Source organism: Sarcophilus harrisii, chromosome 3 (genome assembly GCF_902635505.1).
Source record: "Sarcophilus harrisii chromosome 3, mSarHar1.11, whole genome shotgun sequence".
NCBI lineage: Eukaryota > Metazoa > Chordata > Mammalia > Dasyuromorphia > Dasyuridae > Sarcophilus > Sarcophilus harrisii.
Genome location: NC_045428.1, coordinates 572,921,083 through 572,940,663, shown reverse-complemented (window position 1 = coordinate 572,940,663; position 19,581 = coordinate 572,921,083). Strand labels below are relative to the sequence as shown.

Genomic DNA, 19,581 nt, shown 5'->3' with positions numbered 1-19,581 from the left:
GAACCCGGGAGGGCTTCAAAAAACACAATGTCCAAACACAGAATAGTCAGAGTTAGAAATCTCTTTAACAGATTAGACAGATAGTCAGTAAGAGAGCATTCATTAACTGCCTACTGTGTGCGAGGCGGCCGGCTAAGCCCCACTCCCCACCACCATGGGACACCACACTCACTCTTTAGAGCCGTGCCAGCATCATCCCCAGGAAGGAGCTGAGACCCTGCCCCAAGCTGCTCCCTTGATGCCTCCCGGAGGGACTGGCTCCAGGCCCCCGAACCTGTCCCTAGGATGGCCCCTCTGCAGGCTCCACTTTCCCAGGGGATGCCCCAGGCAGTTCAAGCTGGTGGGAGGCAGGAGTGTTCAGCTGGACCCTGCCAGGCCCCCAGACATCCGCGAGCTGCCTCGGCTCCCGGAGGGAGCATCCTGCATGGCCACTGGCGCTCAGGCTGCACTTTGGGCTCTGCACTTTTATGCGGGATCCCCTGTGAGCCCCTCAACTCCCCTGCGAAGCGAGTCCTGTTATTTGCAGAAGTCACTGACTCGGGCAGCGAGGGAGTGCAGTGATAGAGCGCCAGCCCTGAAGTCAGGGGGACCCAAGTTCTAATCTGCCTCCGACACTTAACCCTTCCTGGCTGTGTGACCCTGGGCGAGTCACTTAATCCCAATTGCCTGTTTGGGGTGCCCATTTGGGGGTGCCCATTTTGGGGGTGCCTGTTGGGGTGCTTCAGGGCTCTAAGTGGCTCTGCCCCCGCTGGATGGGCAATGACCTGCACCCCAGCCCGATGCTGGGGCTCAGCCCAAGATGGAGAGGATCGGGTTTCCCTGGTACTCCCAGCGGAGTGGGGGGGTAGCGGGCCCGGAAACTGCCCTCCTACTACAACTGAGCTTCTGGGGGTGGGGGCGGAGGGGTGGGGCTTGGCAAACTGGCACGGCCTCCATCGGGCTCAATTGCCAGCAATTAGTGGCAGCAAAGGGTGCCAGTCTGGCAGCAGCCCCGCCCCCACCTCTGCCCCCACTCCCCCCCAGAACCAAGCCCGGCCCAGCGGGCAGCCCTGGATACAGCAGCTCCCCGGGGGCCTCCATTTTGCCAATGAGCCGGCTTCTTCCCCCCCTTTCTCCCGGCCCCCTGGGGTTCCCACGCCAGCCCCCCTGACTGCACACGTGGTAAGGGCCTCCCCTCTCCCTTCTCCCAGGAAGTGACTCTCTGGGCCGGGGAGGGTGGGAACAAGCGCACAAAAGGCCCGCCATGAATCTCAGGGCTGGGCGGGTCAGCGGTCCCTCCTCCCACCCCCTCCCTGCCAGACCAAGGGCTGCAGGAGGCTGCCTTTCTAGCCGGGCTCGGGGAGCCGGGAGGTTGTCCTGGGGGACCTGGGGGCTATTTCTAGCCCGGGGGCACATCCCCCAAGTCCTGAGCCCCCTGTGGCTCCCAGCTGGGCCCACCTAGTTCCACCTTCTCAGGAAAATCCAAGGGGAGCGCTCTCGGGCCGATGCTCGGGGGCCAGGAAGAGCCCCCAGGGGCTCGGCCCTCCCTCCAGCCCGGCCCTAGGAACCCGGGGACCAGCCGGGGCTGGGGCCGGCCCCCTCCCGTGGGCGGGGCCCAGGCCTGGACAGGCAGGCCTCGGTGAGAGCGCGTGAGGGCTCCTGTCAGTACAGTAACAGATCTAGGTCTCTAAGGCCAGGATTGGCCTGATTCCCCTAAATCCCGGAGCAAAGCTCTGGATGAGCGGGAGGGCGGTGGGTTCCAGTTCTGGCTCTATCTGACCTTACAAGGCCCTCCCCACCTCCCCACCCGTAAAATGGGGGGGGGGGAGCCCGGGGGCAGGGCCAGCCAAGCCCGAGAGCCCCTGAGCAAGTGTTCAACATGTGTTTGCTGGGGACCTGGGCAGGGATGGAAGCACACACACACTTAATCCCCCCCTGGTCAGCTGCCTCCCCAGGCAGCTGTGGGGGGGAGGGAGGGAGGGAGGCTGGGGGCTTAGGGGCAAGGCCGGGGGTCCCGGGGACCCGCAGGGGCTGCCGGCCGAGCCCACCACGGAAGGCGGCCGCCGGCTCCCGCAGCCATCCCTATCCCTCTAAGCCACCTAGTGTCCGAAGCTGGCGCTCGGCGGGGAAGGCTCGTGAGCAGCCCGAGGAGCTCGCAGGAAGGAAGCCCTGGGGACGGCCCTCAGGAACCGGGGGCCTCTCCGACCAGAAGCCCCTGCGTCCCAGAAGGGGAAAAGGGCAAACAGAAGCGAGCTCAGGCGCGGCCCCGCCAAATCCCAGCTCCGGGAAGACGATTTTAAGGGGCATCTCTGCCCCCCTTTGCCAGCCCAGACCTCCCGGGCCCCCAGTGCAAACTCCCGGGCAACTTTGTCCCAGCTGGGACGGCCACCCAAAGCCGGCCGGCTGAGCCGGGGGGCCTCAGCCCCCTCCCACACCCCCACCTCCTCTCCTCTGCCTCCTCCTTTTCTCAGTGTCCTCAAGCCTCTTCTCACCTTGAGGAGCGTTCGGATTACCCAGCATTTACACTCAATGCTCTTCTTTATTCCTTAAGACTTATTAAGAATGATAATGAGCTCCAGAGGAGCCACACGTCCCTGTCTCTCCTTCTCTCTCCCTCTCTCTCTCTCCCTCTCTCTCTCTCCCCCTCCGTCATTCTCTCCCTCTACGTGCCTTTTCAGTCAAAGGCACACAGGACAAATCCAACCAAAAAAAAAAAAACCATCCCCCTTTCCTCCCCCACCCCAGTTTGTTCTCTTTATTATTCCCATTCAAAAAAAAAATCTCCCCCCCAACCTTCCAGGGTCCAATCCATCTCTCTCTCTCTCTCTCTTTCTCTCTTTCTGTCTCTTTCTCTCTCTCTCTCATCTGGACTTTGAACAGGGGAAAAGGGAGAAGGGCCCAGCTTGGCTGGAAAACCTCGTTAACGTGAAGCTCTTAAACGGTTGATTAATTTTTGCAGAATTTACGACAAGCTCTCCCTTTTTTTTCTCCCCCCCACCCCAAGCTGAGACCTTAGAATTATTAGAACTTCCCGGGAACTTGGGGTTGGACAGAGGACACCCCAACTTCCCCCCTTTATTCCTTCTCACAGTCATACGACAGTTTCCTGACACAGATGGGGAGAGACTCCCGTGGAACAGCAGCACACACACTCACACACTCACACACACGTGCACACACACACACACACACACCCGGAGGGCAGCCAGGGCTGGCAGGGAGAAAACCCAAACCTAGCCCCCCTCGTACCTCTTTTCCTCTAACCAAGGAGTGGAGTATAAAATCCTCAGCACAGCCAGCCTCAAGTTGGCCCAGCCAGCCGAGCGCAAGCCCGGCCCCAGCCCTGCCAGCACTCGCTCTCTCCCGGGCAAGCGTTCTCCGGTGGGCACCCACCACCTCCATCCTTCCCCCGGCGGCTCCGCCAGCCGGGCTGCAGAAATCCCCAGGCCCCGGTGCCCAGGCCCCATCTTTCTGCCCGGCTGCCCTTCACGGGAGGGGAAGAGGAGATCCTAATGAAATTACAGTTTTTAAAATGTCTATAAATTAAATCTCTCCCTCTGAATCTTCTGAGCTGCCTCCTTCCCAAGCCTGTTCGACTCCCTTCGGCTCCCTCTGCTAACGTCTGTTTTTCTGATATAGACATCATGAGGTTAAGGCTCAATTACAAGTCTGTTGAATCCTCAGCGTTGAATCCTTGGGCTTCTCTTCAGAAATCAGACACCAAATCTCTTTTTTCTTCTTTATGGTTTTTTTTTTTTTCCCCTTCTGCCTCTTTGCTTATTTTTAATGTCCAAAGCTCCAAAAGGTTTACTCAACTGACAGCTTTGGGGGGCTTCAGAAGCAGACTCACTCTATTATCTTAATAAACAGACGTAATTTTTTTTTTAATCCTGTACGAGACACAGAGAACCCTTCTCTTTTCCTTGATTTTTAATAAAATGATACCCAGAGAAAGCCCTGCCGTGTGAAATCTCAAACAGGAAAAACACCCACCAGAAGCTACAAAGGTTTCTGAGGGCCTCCAGAAGAGGAGAAGGAAGGGGTTCAGTCCAAAGAGCTGCTGCTGCAAGGAGAATGACATCTACCAGATCCCTAAAGTTCTACAGGGAAATCTCAAGGCCCTTTATTAGCACAAGGTCTTGAATGTGGGATCCAAATGGAATTCTCTCTCTCTTACACACACACACTTTTTCCGCCCTCTCCCATCCTTGTCAGAGACTACAGACAAGAGCTTCACAAATCTCTGGACCTCATCGTCCTTCCACCCTCCCTCCAGCCTTCATTTCAGAAAATCCAGGTCCCCGTTGGTTATCTAGGCTGCTAAATCCGGGTAAGGAGCCATCATCAGCTTTATGTTTAAGGTACAAAAAGCAAAAAACACATCCAAAAAAACACCCCAAAACCAAACCAAACCAAACCACCGGCCCCCAAATCAAAACTCATAAACCTTCAAGCCACCAGTTGTTGTTGTTGTTGGGTTTTGTTTTTTTTGTTTTTTTTTTTTTTGTCTTTTTTTTTTTTTTTGCAAGTTACAAACCAGAGGGAATTCTAAAACCAGTTTTCCAAGAAAAAACAAAAAACAAAACCAAATTCACTGGCCCACAAAGGCGAGAGAAAGTTGAGAATCAAAGGCTTCGAAAAAAACTTTGTTTTTCTAATTAACCGAGGGAAAAGAAGGGGTGACATGACCAGCGTCATTCTTTCCTGTAAACAATTTAATTAAATTCTGTTGAATCCAGAAGAAATACTCATTTTGATGCTTTTCTCCCTTCCACCCCTCTTCCTCCAAGCAAATTCCTTCAGGTCACTCCTCCCACCCCGGGCCGCCCCCCACCCCCCTTCTCCACCGGGCTACACAGGCAGCAGTGGAGGCAACTCTGCCTTTAAATGGATTTCCTACACCAGGCGAGGACTGGAGGGCTCTGAAACTGTAAGAATGACAACCTCATCTGTCTGAAAGCTGATACTACAGCTTTTAAAAGAAATGGGGGAAAATAAGCTGTTGACTTCTTGGTTAAAGTATTTTCCTGTTCTAACTCATGTTCTTATGTCACTAAGCTAAAAAAAAAAAAGAAAAAGAAAAAAGAAAAAGAAAAAGGTGGGGGAAGAGAGAGAGAGAAAGGGAGAAAAGATACGACTTTCCTTGAATGATCTGTTTAACCTAAGCCAGAGGAAAAAAAAAAGAAAGTCATTAATTACTTATGTGAGCTATTGCTTCAGAAAGACAATAAACCTGCCCGGTCGCCATGGATATGACATATTTGCTCTGAAAACAACACAATAATTAGCAAAGGGGAAAGATACAAGGAGAATATGCAAACTCCTGAGTTTAAAGCAATAGCGCTCTTTTTTTTTTTTTAAACTTGTCAGACCCTCTTGTTCTATTTGCAATCCAGATCAAACAAACGAAGGGGGGGGATTAAAGAAAGGGGGGTGGGGGGTCTTGGAAATTAAAATAAATAGCTTCTTTTGCGTCAGTGTAAAGAAATGGGGATCTACCCTCGCCACCCAAAAAATAAAAATAGAGAAGGAAGGAGTGAGATTCAAGTCTTGCTAATGGGTGATTTTCTACACAGCTTTTATTTTTATTTTTTAAATGTTTCCATATTAGGCGATCTAACCTGAAATGCATTTTAGTATTAAGGGAAATGTGCCTCGGCACCCCTTTTCCCCCCACTACCACAAGTCTCTATAAATAGTGGGGGTTGGGAGAGCCCCAAAGGGGCAGTGCCTTTGGAAAGAAGCACCTTTTTGGAGAAGGGACCACTCCCCCACGGCCTCCCCCCCCCCCAATCTCTCAACCAAATCTAGGTCTTTATTTTGATATAAAAAATACATTAAATGGTTTTACCTATAATCTAGTCCCTGAGGATCATTAGGAAATGCACTGGCTTTGTATCCTATCTGTCAGGGCGATACATATCTGGCATCAGTGTGAGGTTCGCAATTTCTCGGTGTGTCACAAACCCGAATCGGTCCTTTCCTTTCCCCTTATTTCTTAATTCACTCCTCCACCCACCATCCAGCCCAAAAAGCTTGATGTAAAAAAAAAAAATCTGGAGGGGCTGATTCAGAGAAGGATGAAATGGAGTTAGGAGAGGAAAAAAAAAGTTTCCCCAGCTATCCAGACCCACCTAGGGAAGGTGGCCAGGAGCCTCCCTTAAAAAGCAGGGAAACGGGGATTTTCGCGGAAAAAATATATATTTTTAAGCACTGCACGTTCTGGCCGACCTCCTCCTTCCCCAGCCCCGGATTCCCCGGCGCAGATAAGCTCAGGATCCAGGAGAGAGAGAAGCAGACCCGCCTCGGCTAGGAGTTTAACCACATAAAATGTGACTCTGAATTATCACCATTTTTTCCAATTGAAGAAAGAAAGGGGAGAAAGGGGACAGTGCTTGGGCGGTGGGAAGAGTGTCGGCTGAGCCGCAAGTTGGGCTGGCTCGTTTCTGTAAGCGAGAGACACCGGCGGAGCGGGGAGAGACGAGGCCCCTCGCCGGTCTTCCCGGGTCTGTTTGGGGGCTGCGGCGGTTTTGGTGGAAAGGGCTTCGCAGCCACGGGCCGGGGGTCGGGGAGAAGGGCTGGGGACGGGGCGGCTGCGAGGCGAGGCTGCGACCTGAGGATCGGAGCCGGGCTTTGTCCCGACCGCGGCCGGCTGCGCTCGCCGCCGGGCTGGAGCCCCGACCGCCTCGCTCTCGGGAGGAAGGGGAAGGCGCCGGGGCTCGGCCCCCCGAGGGAGACGCTGCCCCTTTAAACACGCTGGCCCGCAGGGAGCTTGATTTCCGAAAGAGATCCGTTTAGCATCTCCATAGAAACCAGCAACAGATTATCATCAACAGAATAAATAACTCGTCTAATAAATTAAGCAGGAGGCACCGGATCGCTGGAAACCTGATTACCCAAGTTCAGCCGCGCTCCCCGCAAACTCTCCCTGGCCGCCGGTGAGGCGGGGCGCGGGGCGGCGGCAGGGAGCGGCCTGGGAAGGGGAGGGGGCCGGCCCGAGGCCGCGCGGACCCCGGCCCGGCCCCGGAAGCCTCCAGCACGTGGGGCGCCGACCCCGCTCCCGCCGGGCCCCCGGGCCGGGAAGGGGGCGAGCGCCTCGGGGGTCCCGGGAGCGCCGCCGCGGGACCGCGACCTGTCGGGCCGACGGGCCAGACCCGGCCGGAGCGGGGAGAACTTTTCCCTCCGGGGGCGCGCGCAGCTGCCGCCTCCCTCTGTCCCGGGGGCGGGGGGCCGGGGTCCGCGCCCGCCCGCCGCCCAGACCCGCGGTTGTTGTCCCCTCTTGGCCCCCGAAGCGGCCGCGCCGCGGTGATTGACGGCGCATCCACCTGTTCCCCGGCCCGGAGCTTCCCAGCGCGGGGACAGCCGTCCGCCCTAACCCGGCGGGCCCGGCCCGGCGTCCGCCCCTCCTCCCGCGCCCCCGGCCCCGAGGAGGCCCCCGCGGGCGGGCGGGCGGCCACCGGGCGCGGCCCCCCCGGCCCCGCCGCACCGAGGGGAAAGCGAAACTTCTGGCCGCCGGCGGCGATCAGCTGCGCATTCTGCACATGCCACCGAGTAAAAATAACCGGCCGCCGCTGCGCCCGGGCGCGCCCCCCGCCCCTCCGCCCGGGCCCGACCCCGGCCCCTGCCCGCGGCGGGCCCTCCCGCCCCGCCCCTCCGCGACCCCGGGCGGTGCCCCGCCCCTGCCCCGCTCGGCCTGGCTCCGGGCCCGGCCCCGCGCCCCAACTTTCCCCGCCCCCGCGGTCCCGTGCCCAGCCGGCCCCCGCCCGGGAAAGGAAGCGCGGGGCGCTGCCGCCGGCCCGAGCTGCGGGCCGGAGACAAACTTCCCGACGCCAGGAGGGGCGCGCCCCCGGCCGCCAGCCCCGCCCCCGCGGCCCGGCCGAGGCTGCGCGCACCGCGCCCCGACCCGGCCCGCCCGCGGGCAAAGTCTCGGGAAGCGGCCCCTGGCGCCCCTGCCCGCGCCGCCTCCGGGGCCGGGGTCCGGGCGGCCGGCCCCCGCGGGGGGGGGGCGGCGAGCCGGCGTCAGCGAGCACCTGCCCCCGGGGAGCCCGCGGGGGGCGGGGGGGCCCGGACCGCCTGCAGCGCCGAGCCTGGCACTCCCCTCCCCCTTCCCCAGCCCCTGCCCGCCGGGCACCCGGGCACCGCGCGCCGCCCCGCGCCCCTGCCTCGGAGCGGGCTGGCAGCCGCCGCCCCCCGCCCGCTCCCTCGCCCGCTTGCAGGCTCGCCCGCTTGCTGCTGCAGGCGGCAGCCCCGGGAGCGGAGGGCACGGGCGGGGGCGGGGCGGGGGCGCCGCGGCGGCGGAGGGAGCGCCGAGTCTCTTACCTGCACTTGGGGCGGCTTTGGGTGACTTTCCAAGTCCGGGGGAAATGTGTGTGTGTTTGGGATGGAGCGCGGCGGGCGCGCATGCGCGCCCCGGACTCGCCGGATCCCGGATTTTTCGCTCCCCGTCTCCGCTCTCGCCCGCTGTGATTATGGAATTCTCCGCGGCCTAGCGGCGAGTGGGCGGCGCGCAAAACCCGGCCCGGATCGCTCGGCGAGGCTCCGCTCCGCCCTCGCACCCGCGCCCCCGCCCCTCCCGGCCCCGGCCCTGGGCCCCGGCGCCGCGGGCGCGAAAGGCGGCGGGGAGGGGCCCGTGAGCCCCCAACGGGGGCGGGGGGCCGGGGGGCAGAGTTTGCCCCCCGCCCAACACGCCGTGCCCCCGTCCTCGCTGCGCTCTGCCCCCGGCGGCGGCCGCCTCCCCGCGTGCCCGGCGGGATGTCGGCGCCTCGGGCCTCGGGCCCCGAGCTGCGTCTCATGTCGAATCGCTTGCCCCGACTTCGCACCGCGAGGGGCCGAGCCTCAGTTTCTCGGTCCGGAGTAATGGGCCGTTCTCCCGGGGGGTGGGGAGGGGGGAGGGGCGGTGCGCTCCGGGGCCGGAACCTCACCTCGCTTGACCGAAGCACGCGGGTTCGAATCCCACCCGAGCCACTTCAGGGCTGACCTTACGGGTGACATTGAACGACCTTGAGCCGGTGACGGGACTTCCGGGACTCAGTTTCCCCGCCTGTGTTCTGAGAACGCGGGTGGATTCCGCGGCCCCTCCCAGCCCGGTCTCAGACCCCGCGACTCTCCTCCTGGGCTAAGAGCCGCGGATCCCCCAAGTGCGTTCTACCCATTCTCACATTTCTGCACTAGTTGTTTCCTCTAGTAGCGCCTCAGACCCCCAGGGGCAGAATTGTTCCGGTGCCCGCCTTGCACGCACGGCCACAGCACGGTGCTCGGTATACAGCGGGTGCTTAATAAATGCCCCTCCCCTCTTGCCCATCGCCGTCCGCCCCGCCGCCTAGCCCGGCCCCCGGCATACAGTCGGCGCTTAATAACTGCTCCTTCTGACTGTTTTCTGGAAACTGTTTTGTGGAAACGATCACGAAATCAGTGAGAAGAACGGCCAAGGATCTAACAATCAACAAAGCAGAGCAACCTGAAGCGGCGAATAGGGAGGGCGGGCGGAGAGGCCAGAAAAGCGAGGGGCAAACGGTGGCCGGTGGTGGCGCCCTCGGCGCGGGAGCGGGGCGGGGCGGGGCGGGGCGGGGGCCGGCGGGGCGGGGCGGAGGGGAGCGGGGCGAGCGGGGCGGGAGCGGGAGCGGGAGCGGGAGCGGGAGCGGGCTGGGCGGGGCGGGGCGGGAGGGAGCGGAGCGGGGGCGGGAGCGGGGCGGGGGGAGCGGGGCGGGGCGGGAGGCCGGGAGCGGAGCGGGCGGGAGCGGGCGGGAGCGGGGGGGCGGGAGCGGAGCAGGAGCGGGGCGGGGCGGAGCGGGCGGGCCGGCGGGGCGGGGGGGAGCGGAGCCGGAGCGGGCAGGGCGGGGCGGAGCGGAGCGGGGCCGGGAGCTGGGGCGGGAGGAGCGGGGGCGGAGCGGATGGCCGGGGCGGGAGCGGGGGCGGAGCGGAGCGGGGCGGAAGCGGGCGGGGGCGGAGCGGGGCGGGAGCGGGGCGGAGCTGAGCGGAGCGGGGGCGGGGGCGGGAGCGGGGGCGGGAGCGGGAGCCCCGGGGGCCCTCCGAGGCGCGGCGCCCTGCTGAGTCTGCGCGCCGCCTGCACAGGCTCGCCCGCGCCCAGCGCGCCCGGGCGGGCCTACCCCGGCCTGGCGACCCCTACGGCGGGGCCCGGACCCTGAAGGCTCTCGCGCCGCTGTCCCCCCGCCGCGCCGCCTCCCGCTTCGCCAGCCCGGACGCAGGCCTGCGGACCCGCCCCGCAGGGCGCGAGGCTCCCGGGCCGCCTCCGCGTCCCGCACGCGAGCATCTATTCGGCGCCTACTGTGTGCCAGGCCCGGAGTCAGGAAGCCGGGGTTCGTCCTGCGAGATGGGGCGAAGAGTGATTCATCCCCATTTCAGAGATGGCAAAACTGACACTCCGGGAAGGTCAAGTGACTGTTCAAGAGCATGCGACGTCAGGAGCAGGCTCCGACTCCCGTGACAGGCTGATCCCAACCCGCTCCCGGACCGGGAGGTCACCCGCCTTCCTTGCCCGGCAGCCTTGAGAGCCCCGGCGGAATGCGGCCGAGCTTGAGGAAAAGGGCCATTCCCGGACTCTGCCCTTCCTTGGAGCCCTCTCGGCAGAGGACTGAGAGCCCCTTGTTCGAGATCGAGGGTTTTTTCCATCACGTTCCGGACCAGACTGCGCCACGGCCTTCCAAACAAAGTGTTGCCCAAACCAAAAGTGATTCACAGATAAAGAAAGCTTGTGTTCGCTAAATAAGCCCGATGGTGACCTCCCTGGCAGAGCAGGAGGCCTTCACCGGACCTTTGCTTTTGAGTGGGCCAGGAACCGATTTCCTTTTCCAGATGAAAAGACTGAGGCAAAAGAAATGCACCGTTTTGCCAAAGATCGCACAACTAGCGTCTGAAGCAAGATTCCAAACCGTGTCTTTCTGGCTCGATCCATTCCGTCTCGGGCGGCCAAAGAGGAAAAAGCCCATTTAAACCACCCAGACACAATTTAGGCAGGGCGCTTCATCTCTGCGTGCCTCAGTTTCCTCATCTGTAAAACGGGGAACATGATAGACCCCTTTCCAGGGTTGCGGGGCCCCATCAGGAAGTTTCACTTAAAACCATCGCCCCAGTTTGCTGTTGTGAGATGTGGGGAATAGCAGCTCCTCCAGATTGGGATGACGTTTGTGAAGCGCTTTGCAAAAGGGCCACATAAAGCTAGCCATTACTACCACAGCCCTTACTCTTGTCACGAACGATAGGGTTCATTCTAACCTTGGCATCCTGTGATTCTGCGCCTTTAGGAGCCTTGGAGCTCAGCACTCGGGCGACATTGCCTTCCATTTTTTGGTATATTTTTTGCAAACATTTATACATGTCGGTGTTGTCTGCTCCCACACAATTCTGTCCCCTCGAGGATGGGAACTGTTTCCCTTTGGCTTCAACACTAAGCATGACATCTGACACATAGAAGGAGTATGATAATACCTGCCCATTGACTGGTACATTGAGGTCATGTGTTTGGGACTGCCCACAGGCCAAGGGCTACTTCTCCAAGAGGTTGGGGAGTGGAGTAAAGGAGAGTGGATTCTATCAGCTCCTCATTGGAGCTGGGAGAGCTGATTGTTAAATGTTCAGTGTGAGTATGAGCCGATTGTAACATTTTCAGCAAGTCTTGACATTTCTAACATGAGCAAAAGCTACAAATCAGAGATTTTGATTCATTATTTTCTCAATTTTCCAGACTTAAGAAAGCGATGAAGAAAATGACAATAATGCAAATCCAATTCAAAAGTGTGCCCTAGAAAGTCAATTGTTAAATTTTTACAAACACGCTGTTGCTCGTGGGCATCTTTTCCCCCCCTACTGAAGATATCCAAACCTCTGATTCTGCCTTTGCTTTCCAAGTTGAACCACCTCCACTTAGGGATAAGCTCTAAACCAATAATAAGAATTTTTAAATTATTTTTAAAAGAATAATTAAAACATTAGAGTTCATATTAGTAGATTGCTTTCAGATTTGCAAGGGGCTTTCCTTTCAACAATCTTATAAGGCTGGTAGAGTTTTTAATACAGCCAGTTTTACAGATTGGGGAATAGTCTTTAAGAAGCTCAGTCTAGGAGAAGATACTCCTAATTTGAGTATCTGAATGGGGAGCTCAGAGCCGGGTCCACGGACTCCAAATCCTTCTTTGCACAGTGACACGTCATCAAACTCGCCAGATGATCGGACAAGTTTAAACAAAAATGGCCACATTAATCACTTTGTATTATTTTCACGTCTTGTAAAATTTTATCCATGAACATGTGATGGCTGAATCCCAGATGCTGATAAAGGCCCTGGAAGAGCATTGTAAACTTTCTCAACTTTTAGTCTTTTGCCATCCATGAGTATACCTATCATATGAATGGGGGCAGCCGTTTGTAGGTTGTTTTTGAGTCGTTCAGGAGTCTTTGTCACCCTATCTGAGGTTTAATCTTACAGAAGAGAAAGCTGAAGCAAACAGGGTAAAAGGACTCATCCAGAGTCATAACTCAGAGAGTAACTGAGGCCGTATTTGAACTCAGCTCTTTCTCTCTAGGCCTGATGCTCTGTGTACCACCGAGTTGTCCCTGATGGAGACACAGTAGACACTTAATAATGGCTTGTTTAGGTCTTGGCTGCCTGATTGAAAGAAAACCACGATATATATTTTACTGACCCAATATCAGCAGAGATGTTGAGTGTCTCTCTCTGGGTGTGTCTCTCTCTCCCTCTTTCTCCCCTCTCCCTTTTCTCTTTCTCTGTCTCTCTCTCTATGTCTCTGTCTCTGCATCCCAGGCTCTCTGTCTCTTTCTCTCTCTCTCCTTCTTTCCCCGCTCCATTCCCCTTCTCTATTACTCTGTCCCCATCTCTCTGCTTCTCTGTGTCTCTCTCCTTCTCTCTCTCTCCCTTCCTTCCTCCTCCTCCTCCTTTTCTACTTCTTCTCCTTTTTTCTTTTTCTTCTTCTCCTTTCTTCTTTTTCTTCTCCTTTCTTCTTCTTCTTCTTCTTTTTCTTCTTTCTTCTTCTTCTTTCTTCTTCTTTTCTTCTCCTTTCTTCTTCTTCTTTCTTCTTCTTCTTCTTCTTCTTCTTCTTCTTCTTCTTCTTCTTCCTTCTTCTTCTTCTTCTTCTTCTTCTTCTTCTTCTTCTTCTTCTTCTTCTTCTTCCTTCTTCTTCTTTTCTTCTCCTTTCTTCTTCTTCTCCTTTCTTCTTCTTCTTCTTCTTCTTCTTTCTTCTTCTTCTTCTTCTTCTTCTTCTTCTTCTTCTTTTTCTTCTCCTTTCTTCTTCTTCTTCTTTCTTTCTTCTTCTTCTTCTTCTTCTTCTTCTTCTTCTTCTTCTTCTTCTTCTTCTTCTTCTTCTTCTTCTTCTTCTTCTTCTTCTTCTTCTTCTTCTTCTTCTTCTTCTTCTTCTTCTTCTTTCTTTCTTCCTTTCTTCTTCTTCTCCTTTCTTCTTCTTCTTCTTCTTCTTCTTCTTCTTCTTCTTCTTCTTCTTCTTCTTCTTCCTTCTTCTTCTTCTTCTTCTTCTTCTTCTTTTCTTCTCCTTCTCTTCTTCTTCTCTCCTTTTCTTCTTCTTCTTCTTCTTCTTCTTCTTCTTCTTCTTCTTCTTCTTCTTCTTCCTTCTTCTTCTTCTTCTTCTTCTTCTTCTTCTTCTTCTTCTTCTTCTTCTTCTTCTTCTTCTTCTTCTTCTTCTTTTTCTTCTCCTTTCTTCTTCTTCTTTCTTCTTCTTCTTCTTCTTCTTCTTTCTTCTTCTTCTTCTTCTTCTTCTTCTTCTTCTTCTTCTTCTTCTTCTTCTCTTCCTCCTCCGCCTCCTCCTTCTTTTGCTCCTCCTCCTCCTCTTTCTTCTTCTTTTTCTCTCCTTCCCCCTTCCTCTCCCTCTTTCTTTTTACACATATGCATACATGTACATATATACTGCTTGTATCACATGTGCTTGTATATACCTATGTGCTTGCAGCAGTGAGTAGGAATGACAGATGCTTGGAGTCGGGTGTTGCACCTGGGAGTGGGGCTGTATACAATTTTGTACTGACTCGTGTTGTGACCTTGGATAAGCCCACTCTGGAATTTGAGCCTGAATTTCTTCAACTATAAAAGGAGTGAATGGATGGCACAGTCTCTAAGACCTTTCCCAGCTCTGACATTCCACGTTCTAAGGTTCTTCTAGCTCTGATATTCTATTCTAAAGACCTTCCCATCTATGTTTTCTTTCACTTTTATGGAAATGTTTTGTATAGTGGCACATGTAGTCTCTTAAGGGGGTCTGGAGGTGGGGATAAGGGAGAGAATCTGGAACCAAAAAGTTTTAAAAATAAATGTTAAAATAAAATTAATGACGAGGTGAGAAAATATTAACTAGAAAAGAAAAAAAAAAGCAAAATAAAGTGCCAGAGCAAATATAAATACTAAAAAAAAAAAAAAGACTCTCCCAGCTCTGACATTATGTTCTAAGGGCCCTCCCAGCTTTGACAGCCTCTGTTCAAAGGCTTTTCTAGCTCTGACATCCTTTGTGTAAAGTCCCTGCCAAGTGACTCTAAGATCTCTCTCCTCTGCCATTTTGCATTCTAAGAACCTTAGGCGTTAGTCTATGTTTTAGGAGGCCTCCATTCTGGGTTCTCAGAGACATTGCCTTGGGGGAAGGAGCTCTGTATCCGGAGTCAGAAGCCCTCTTTCTGCCATCCAGGATCACCTCTTCCTCTCTGGGGCTCGGTTTCATCACCTGTAAGATGGGGGGGATGGACGAGTGGACCACCGAGGTCCCTTCTCCCTTGAGAGCCGTGAAACTGTGACCCCGAATGACTCGATGTTCTCAGGGTCCCCCAAGGTCCAGCCCGGCATGTTCTGGGGGCCCCCTGAGCTCCGACACGAGCTCACAGCCATTCCCTGGTTTCTGACATCCCGCTTGGGCAACGAGGCAAGCTTGGGATGGCCGAGCAAAAAGTGGAACCAGAGCCCGGGGCTCCCCACCCTTAGAAAAGTTTGCGCTGCCTCCTCTGCCTGTGTAATAGGGATGAGGAAGGAACTCCCAGCGCAGTCTCTCCCCTCTGAGACGGCAGGAAGTCTCCAGACGCTCCATTCCAAGATCTACAGAAAATGGAGGGCGCTCCGAGAGGGTGAAGTTGACCTTGGGGGTCATTTGGTTCAATCCCCTTGTATTTCGGGGGGCCCAGCGGAGGGCCGGGGAGCAGGGATCTCCTTCTGGCCACCAGGCAGTCGGGGACGGAGCCATGTGTCTCCTTTGCACGGCTCACTGCTTGTCCCAAGCCCAGAACCGGAGAGCGCTGGGTGGCCCGCAGGGCTCAGACCCTAGCTCTCGGCTCGGTCAGTCCCGGAACTGCTTCGGGCCGCCTCTGAGGGGAAGGGCCAGCCTGGGTCACCCCCCACCCATCTCCAATCCGAGTGAGTGGGAACGTCTCCACCACGCAGACACATGGCCCGGTGGCCGCAGGACCTGCGCAAACCCTCCCTGGCAGTGACCCCAGCCTGGGCCCAAGGCCGTTCCCGCCTCACAGGAGGGGCCTTCCCCGGTTATAACAATGCTCAGATCTGTTAGCTCGGTTCATACTCAGAGCAGTCCTTCGCGGGAGGCGGGCGGGCTTTGGAGACGAAGCCCCCAGTGCTCTGGGGAGCCTGGGCCGAGGTCCCCCAGCTGGGGACGCAACAGCGGGACTCGGAGCCAGGGTCTCCCCCCAGCCCCTCCTTGCCAGGTTCCCAGAGCCATCCCGTCTTCCTCCCCACAGACCCTGTCCCCGCCATTGGGACCGGCGAGTTCCGCCGCCCTCCGCCCCCAGAGCCCCCCCTTCCTCTCCCATCCCCATCCCCACCAGGGCACCGTCAGTCTCCCACCTGAGCCCCCGGCGTTCACCTTCCCTGCACAGGTTCCATGTGTGCACCTGTATGTGCCCCCCACCCCAGTAGAGCAGAGACCTCCCTGCCCCTTTGTGCCCCAGAAGCTGTGCAGGGGGGGAGCCACATGCTGGGGGGGGCACACGCTGGGGCCCGGGTCAGCTATGGCTGCATCCAAGGGTGGGATGCCGTGTTGGTGACTCCGGGTGTGCATCTGGAAGGTTAATGGACTGGTTATTTATGGTCAGAACCTGGAAAGAAAAGGCAAACCACTGTTCAGTAATGACAAAGTCATTACCTTTTTATTATTTTTCAATAGCTTGGGGAAGAGCTCAGGCTTTTGCCCACGGCCGGCCCCTCCGATCCTTGGCGTCTCGGGTATGGATGAGGGAGAGGATGGGGGGGGCTGGGCAGGGGATGCTTGGGTGGGGCTGGCTGCCCTGAAGCCCTCTGTCACAGGGGTCCCGGGGCCCGACCCTGCTGGGGCAGGCCCTTTCTGCTAGACTGATGGGAAAACTCAAACAATCCCACAAGCAAAGGAGGAGTTCCTTCCCACGGGCCCGGACTCTACTTCCCTTCGCCATGTGGGACACTGGGGGATTTACTTCCTTATCGATGTGTCGCAAATGACCTCCACCGTGCCAGGGAGGAAAGTGGGTCAGGGAGGAAGACCCTCTACCTGAGGGTCCAGGGAGACCACCTGCTCGCTCCCACTGGCCACCAAGGTCACACCCATGGCAATATTGAGGTGCCCCTTCTAGGGGTGATGGGAAGAGCCCTGGATTTGGAATCTGGAGAGAACCAGGTGGGGCCAAATAGTTGCTGCACCTGGAGTCAGGAAGTCCTGAGTTCAAATCCCACCTAAGACACTGTGTGACCCTGGCCATGTCACTTTGCCCTGTTTGCCCCAGTTTCCGCATGAGCTGGAGAAGCAGATGGGAGCCCTCCGGGATCTTTGCCAAGAAAACCCCAAGTGGAGTCACCAAGAGTGAGACAGGACTGAAACACCTGAACAAAAATGAGAAAACTGAACTTTCAAAACAATGCAATGAATCAGACTTGTGTTTGTCACTTTACATCCATTATCTCATGTGCTCCTCACCCTCAGAGAGTGTGCAAATGGGATTATACCCATAATACAGAGAAGGAAACTGAGGCCTAAGGAGATAAGGTCACTGGCCACAAGCTAACGCAGCCCTGGAGAGGCTCCATCTGAACTCAAACACAGACTGCCCTTGCTTCTGTCTCATTCGCTGGTGATCCCGGGCAGATCATGTCCCTGCTCTGCCTTAAAAATGATCCTGACCCTTCACAGGCCAATTGTGACTATTTCAGAGTCTGATTCTTTGTGTGCAGCAAAATAACTGTTAGGACATGAATACTTATATTGTATTTAATTTATACTTTAACATATTTAACATGTATTGGTCAACCTGCCATCTGGGGGAGGGGGTGGGGGGAAGGAGGGGAAAAAGTTGGAACAAGAGGTTTTGCAATTGTCAGTGCTGAAAAATTACCCATGCATATATCTTGTAAACAAAAAGCTATAATAAAAATAATGATCCTGAGCAGATCACTCACCGCTCACGGCTCCTGGAGCTAGAGCTCAGGGCAGAGGGCGTAGGTGAAGGCCTTGGCAAGGTCAGTTACCAGTGTTATCCATCACCCTCGGGACCCTTCCTTTTTAACTGAGGAATCAGAACAAGAAAACACCAAAAAGGCTTCCCCCAAATGGAGTCGGGACCACACTGCGCTGTCATGGGAACCAGTCGATTGGACAAGGCCTGATGAATCACCTGCTCTTGGCCAGGTGTTGTGCAGGAGCTGGGGGTGCAGGGAGGAGCGGAAGAGCCTCTATCTATCCCGAAGGAATTTGCGGTCTGGGGCGGGCCTGGGGACAGGAAGCCCCTGGAATTCAAATGCAAGAAAATGCCAGCCTTGGCCCGAGAGTCAAGCCCCATCTTGGACTAGCTGTGGACACATGAACGCCGTGCCTCGGTTTCCCCATTTGTAAAATGAAGTGGGAGCTACTTTCTAGGTTAAACCTGTGACCCAACAGTCCTAACTTGACTTGAATGAGAAGACTTGAACTCAGATCTCTGTGCCGTTGTGTTTTTGATCTCCATTTCTTTGTCAGATAAGGAAGGTTGGTGTGAAATAGCTCTGGATTTAGAGGCAGAAGACCTAGTTCTGGTAGGGCTATTTTCAGTTTGCATTCATTTATATATTATATTATTAATTATATATTATTCATTAATTTATTATTTATATATTATTGTATATTTTATATATTAATTACATATATTATTACACATGTAATTTATATATATATATATAATTTATATTATATATTATAGTTAGTCACTTAATTTCCAAAGCCTCAGTTTCCTCCTCTATATTATGGACATAATTGTACCGTCTGACCCCACTCAGGTGGGGTGTTGAACAAATGAGTGCCCTAGAAATCTCAGTTATCACTACCCACCACTCAGATTGGCGAAGGTGACAGGAAAAAATAATGACAAATGTTGGAGGGGATGTGGGAAAACAGGGACACTGATGCATTGTTGGTGGAATTGTGAATACATCCAACCATTCTGGAGAGCAACTAGGATCTATGCTCAAAAAGCTATCACACCGTGCATACCCTTTGCCCCATCAGTGTCTCTGCTGGGCTTGTATCTCAAAAAGATCATAAAGGAAGGTAAGGGACCCAGGTGTGCAAACATGTTTGTGGCAGCCCTCTTTGTAGTGGCCAGAAACTGGAAACAGAGTGGATGCCCATCAGTTGGAGAATGGCTGAATAAATTGTGGTATATGAAATGTTATAGAATATTAAGAATAATATTATTAATAATAATAGTAGTAAGAAACAATCAGCAGGATGATTTCGGAGAGGTCTGGAGAGACTTACATGGACTGATGCTGAGTGAAGTGAGCAGAACGAGGAGATCATTTACACGGCAACAACAAGACTATACTATGATCAATTCTGATGGACGTGGCTCTCTTCAATAATGAGATGATTCAATCCGGTTCCAATGACCCTGTGATGGAGAGAGCCATCTGCACCCAGAGAGAGGCCTGTGGGAACTGAGTGTGGACATTTTCACTCTTTTGTTATCCTTTGCTTGCTTGTTTTTTCTTTCTCATTTTTTTCCTTTTTGACTGATTTTTTTGTGCAAGATTACTGTATAAATATGTCTGCATATATTGGATTTAACATATATTTTACCATGTCTAACATATATTGGATTACTTTCCATCTAGGAGAAGGGGTGGGGAGAAGGGAGGAAAATTTGGAACACAAGGTTTTGCGAGGGTCAATGTTGAAAAATTATCCCTTCATATGTTTTGAAAATAAAAGGCTTTAATTAAAAAAAAAAGAAATCTAAATTATTTGGGGCTTCTTTTCCTTTTTGGTGGCTTGTTCTTTGCCTGGGTAAGCTTTCCTCGCCCTTCCTGGTGTGAGAGCCTGTGCCCAAGGGGACATGATTTGGGAGTGGGCTGTGCCCATTTGGGGTGTGGGACTCCAGGCTCCCTGGAGGAGGAGGTTACAGAGCGGGAGGTAGAGGCTCTGTGGGGGACTTCTCGGGGCTTCCCGTGGGAGCCAGTGGGGTTCCAAATGGGCAGCCGGCCCTTCCGTACCCACTCTTCTTCTGCCTTAGTTTGAGCTTCTCATATGCATCCCCATGCACCCCCACACACTTACACCCTTGCCCTGCCTTGTCTGGTGGGCTCCAAGGAAGGCTCCCGCTACACCTCTTGCCCCTTTGTTCTTC

At 55.1% G+C, this 19,581-nt stretch overlaps 1 protein-coding gene across 1 annotated transcript; it reads right to left on the bottom strand.

Moving 5' to 3' along the window:
* Positions 1 to 6,881: 6,881 nt before the first annotated feature.
* On the bottom strand, positions 6,882 to 16,535 carry LOC116422638 (collagen alpha-1(I) chain-like). The gene is made up of 7 exons (XM_031961553.1): positions 16,479 to 16,535; positions 15,864 to 16,013; positions 14,673 to 14,872; positions 10,086 to 10,302; positions 9,277 to 9,362; positions 8,299 to 8,943; positions 6,882 to 8,211 (listed from the first exon to the last, which is right to left on the bottom strand). Exons 1-7 carry the CDS (start codon positions 16,533 to 16,535, stop codon positions 6,882 to 6,884), a joined length of 2,685 nt encoding a protein of 894 aa, XP_031817413.1.
* Positions 16,536 to 19,581: the final 3,046 nt, after the last annotated feature.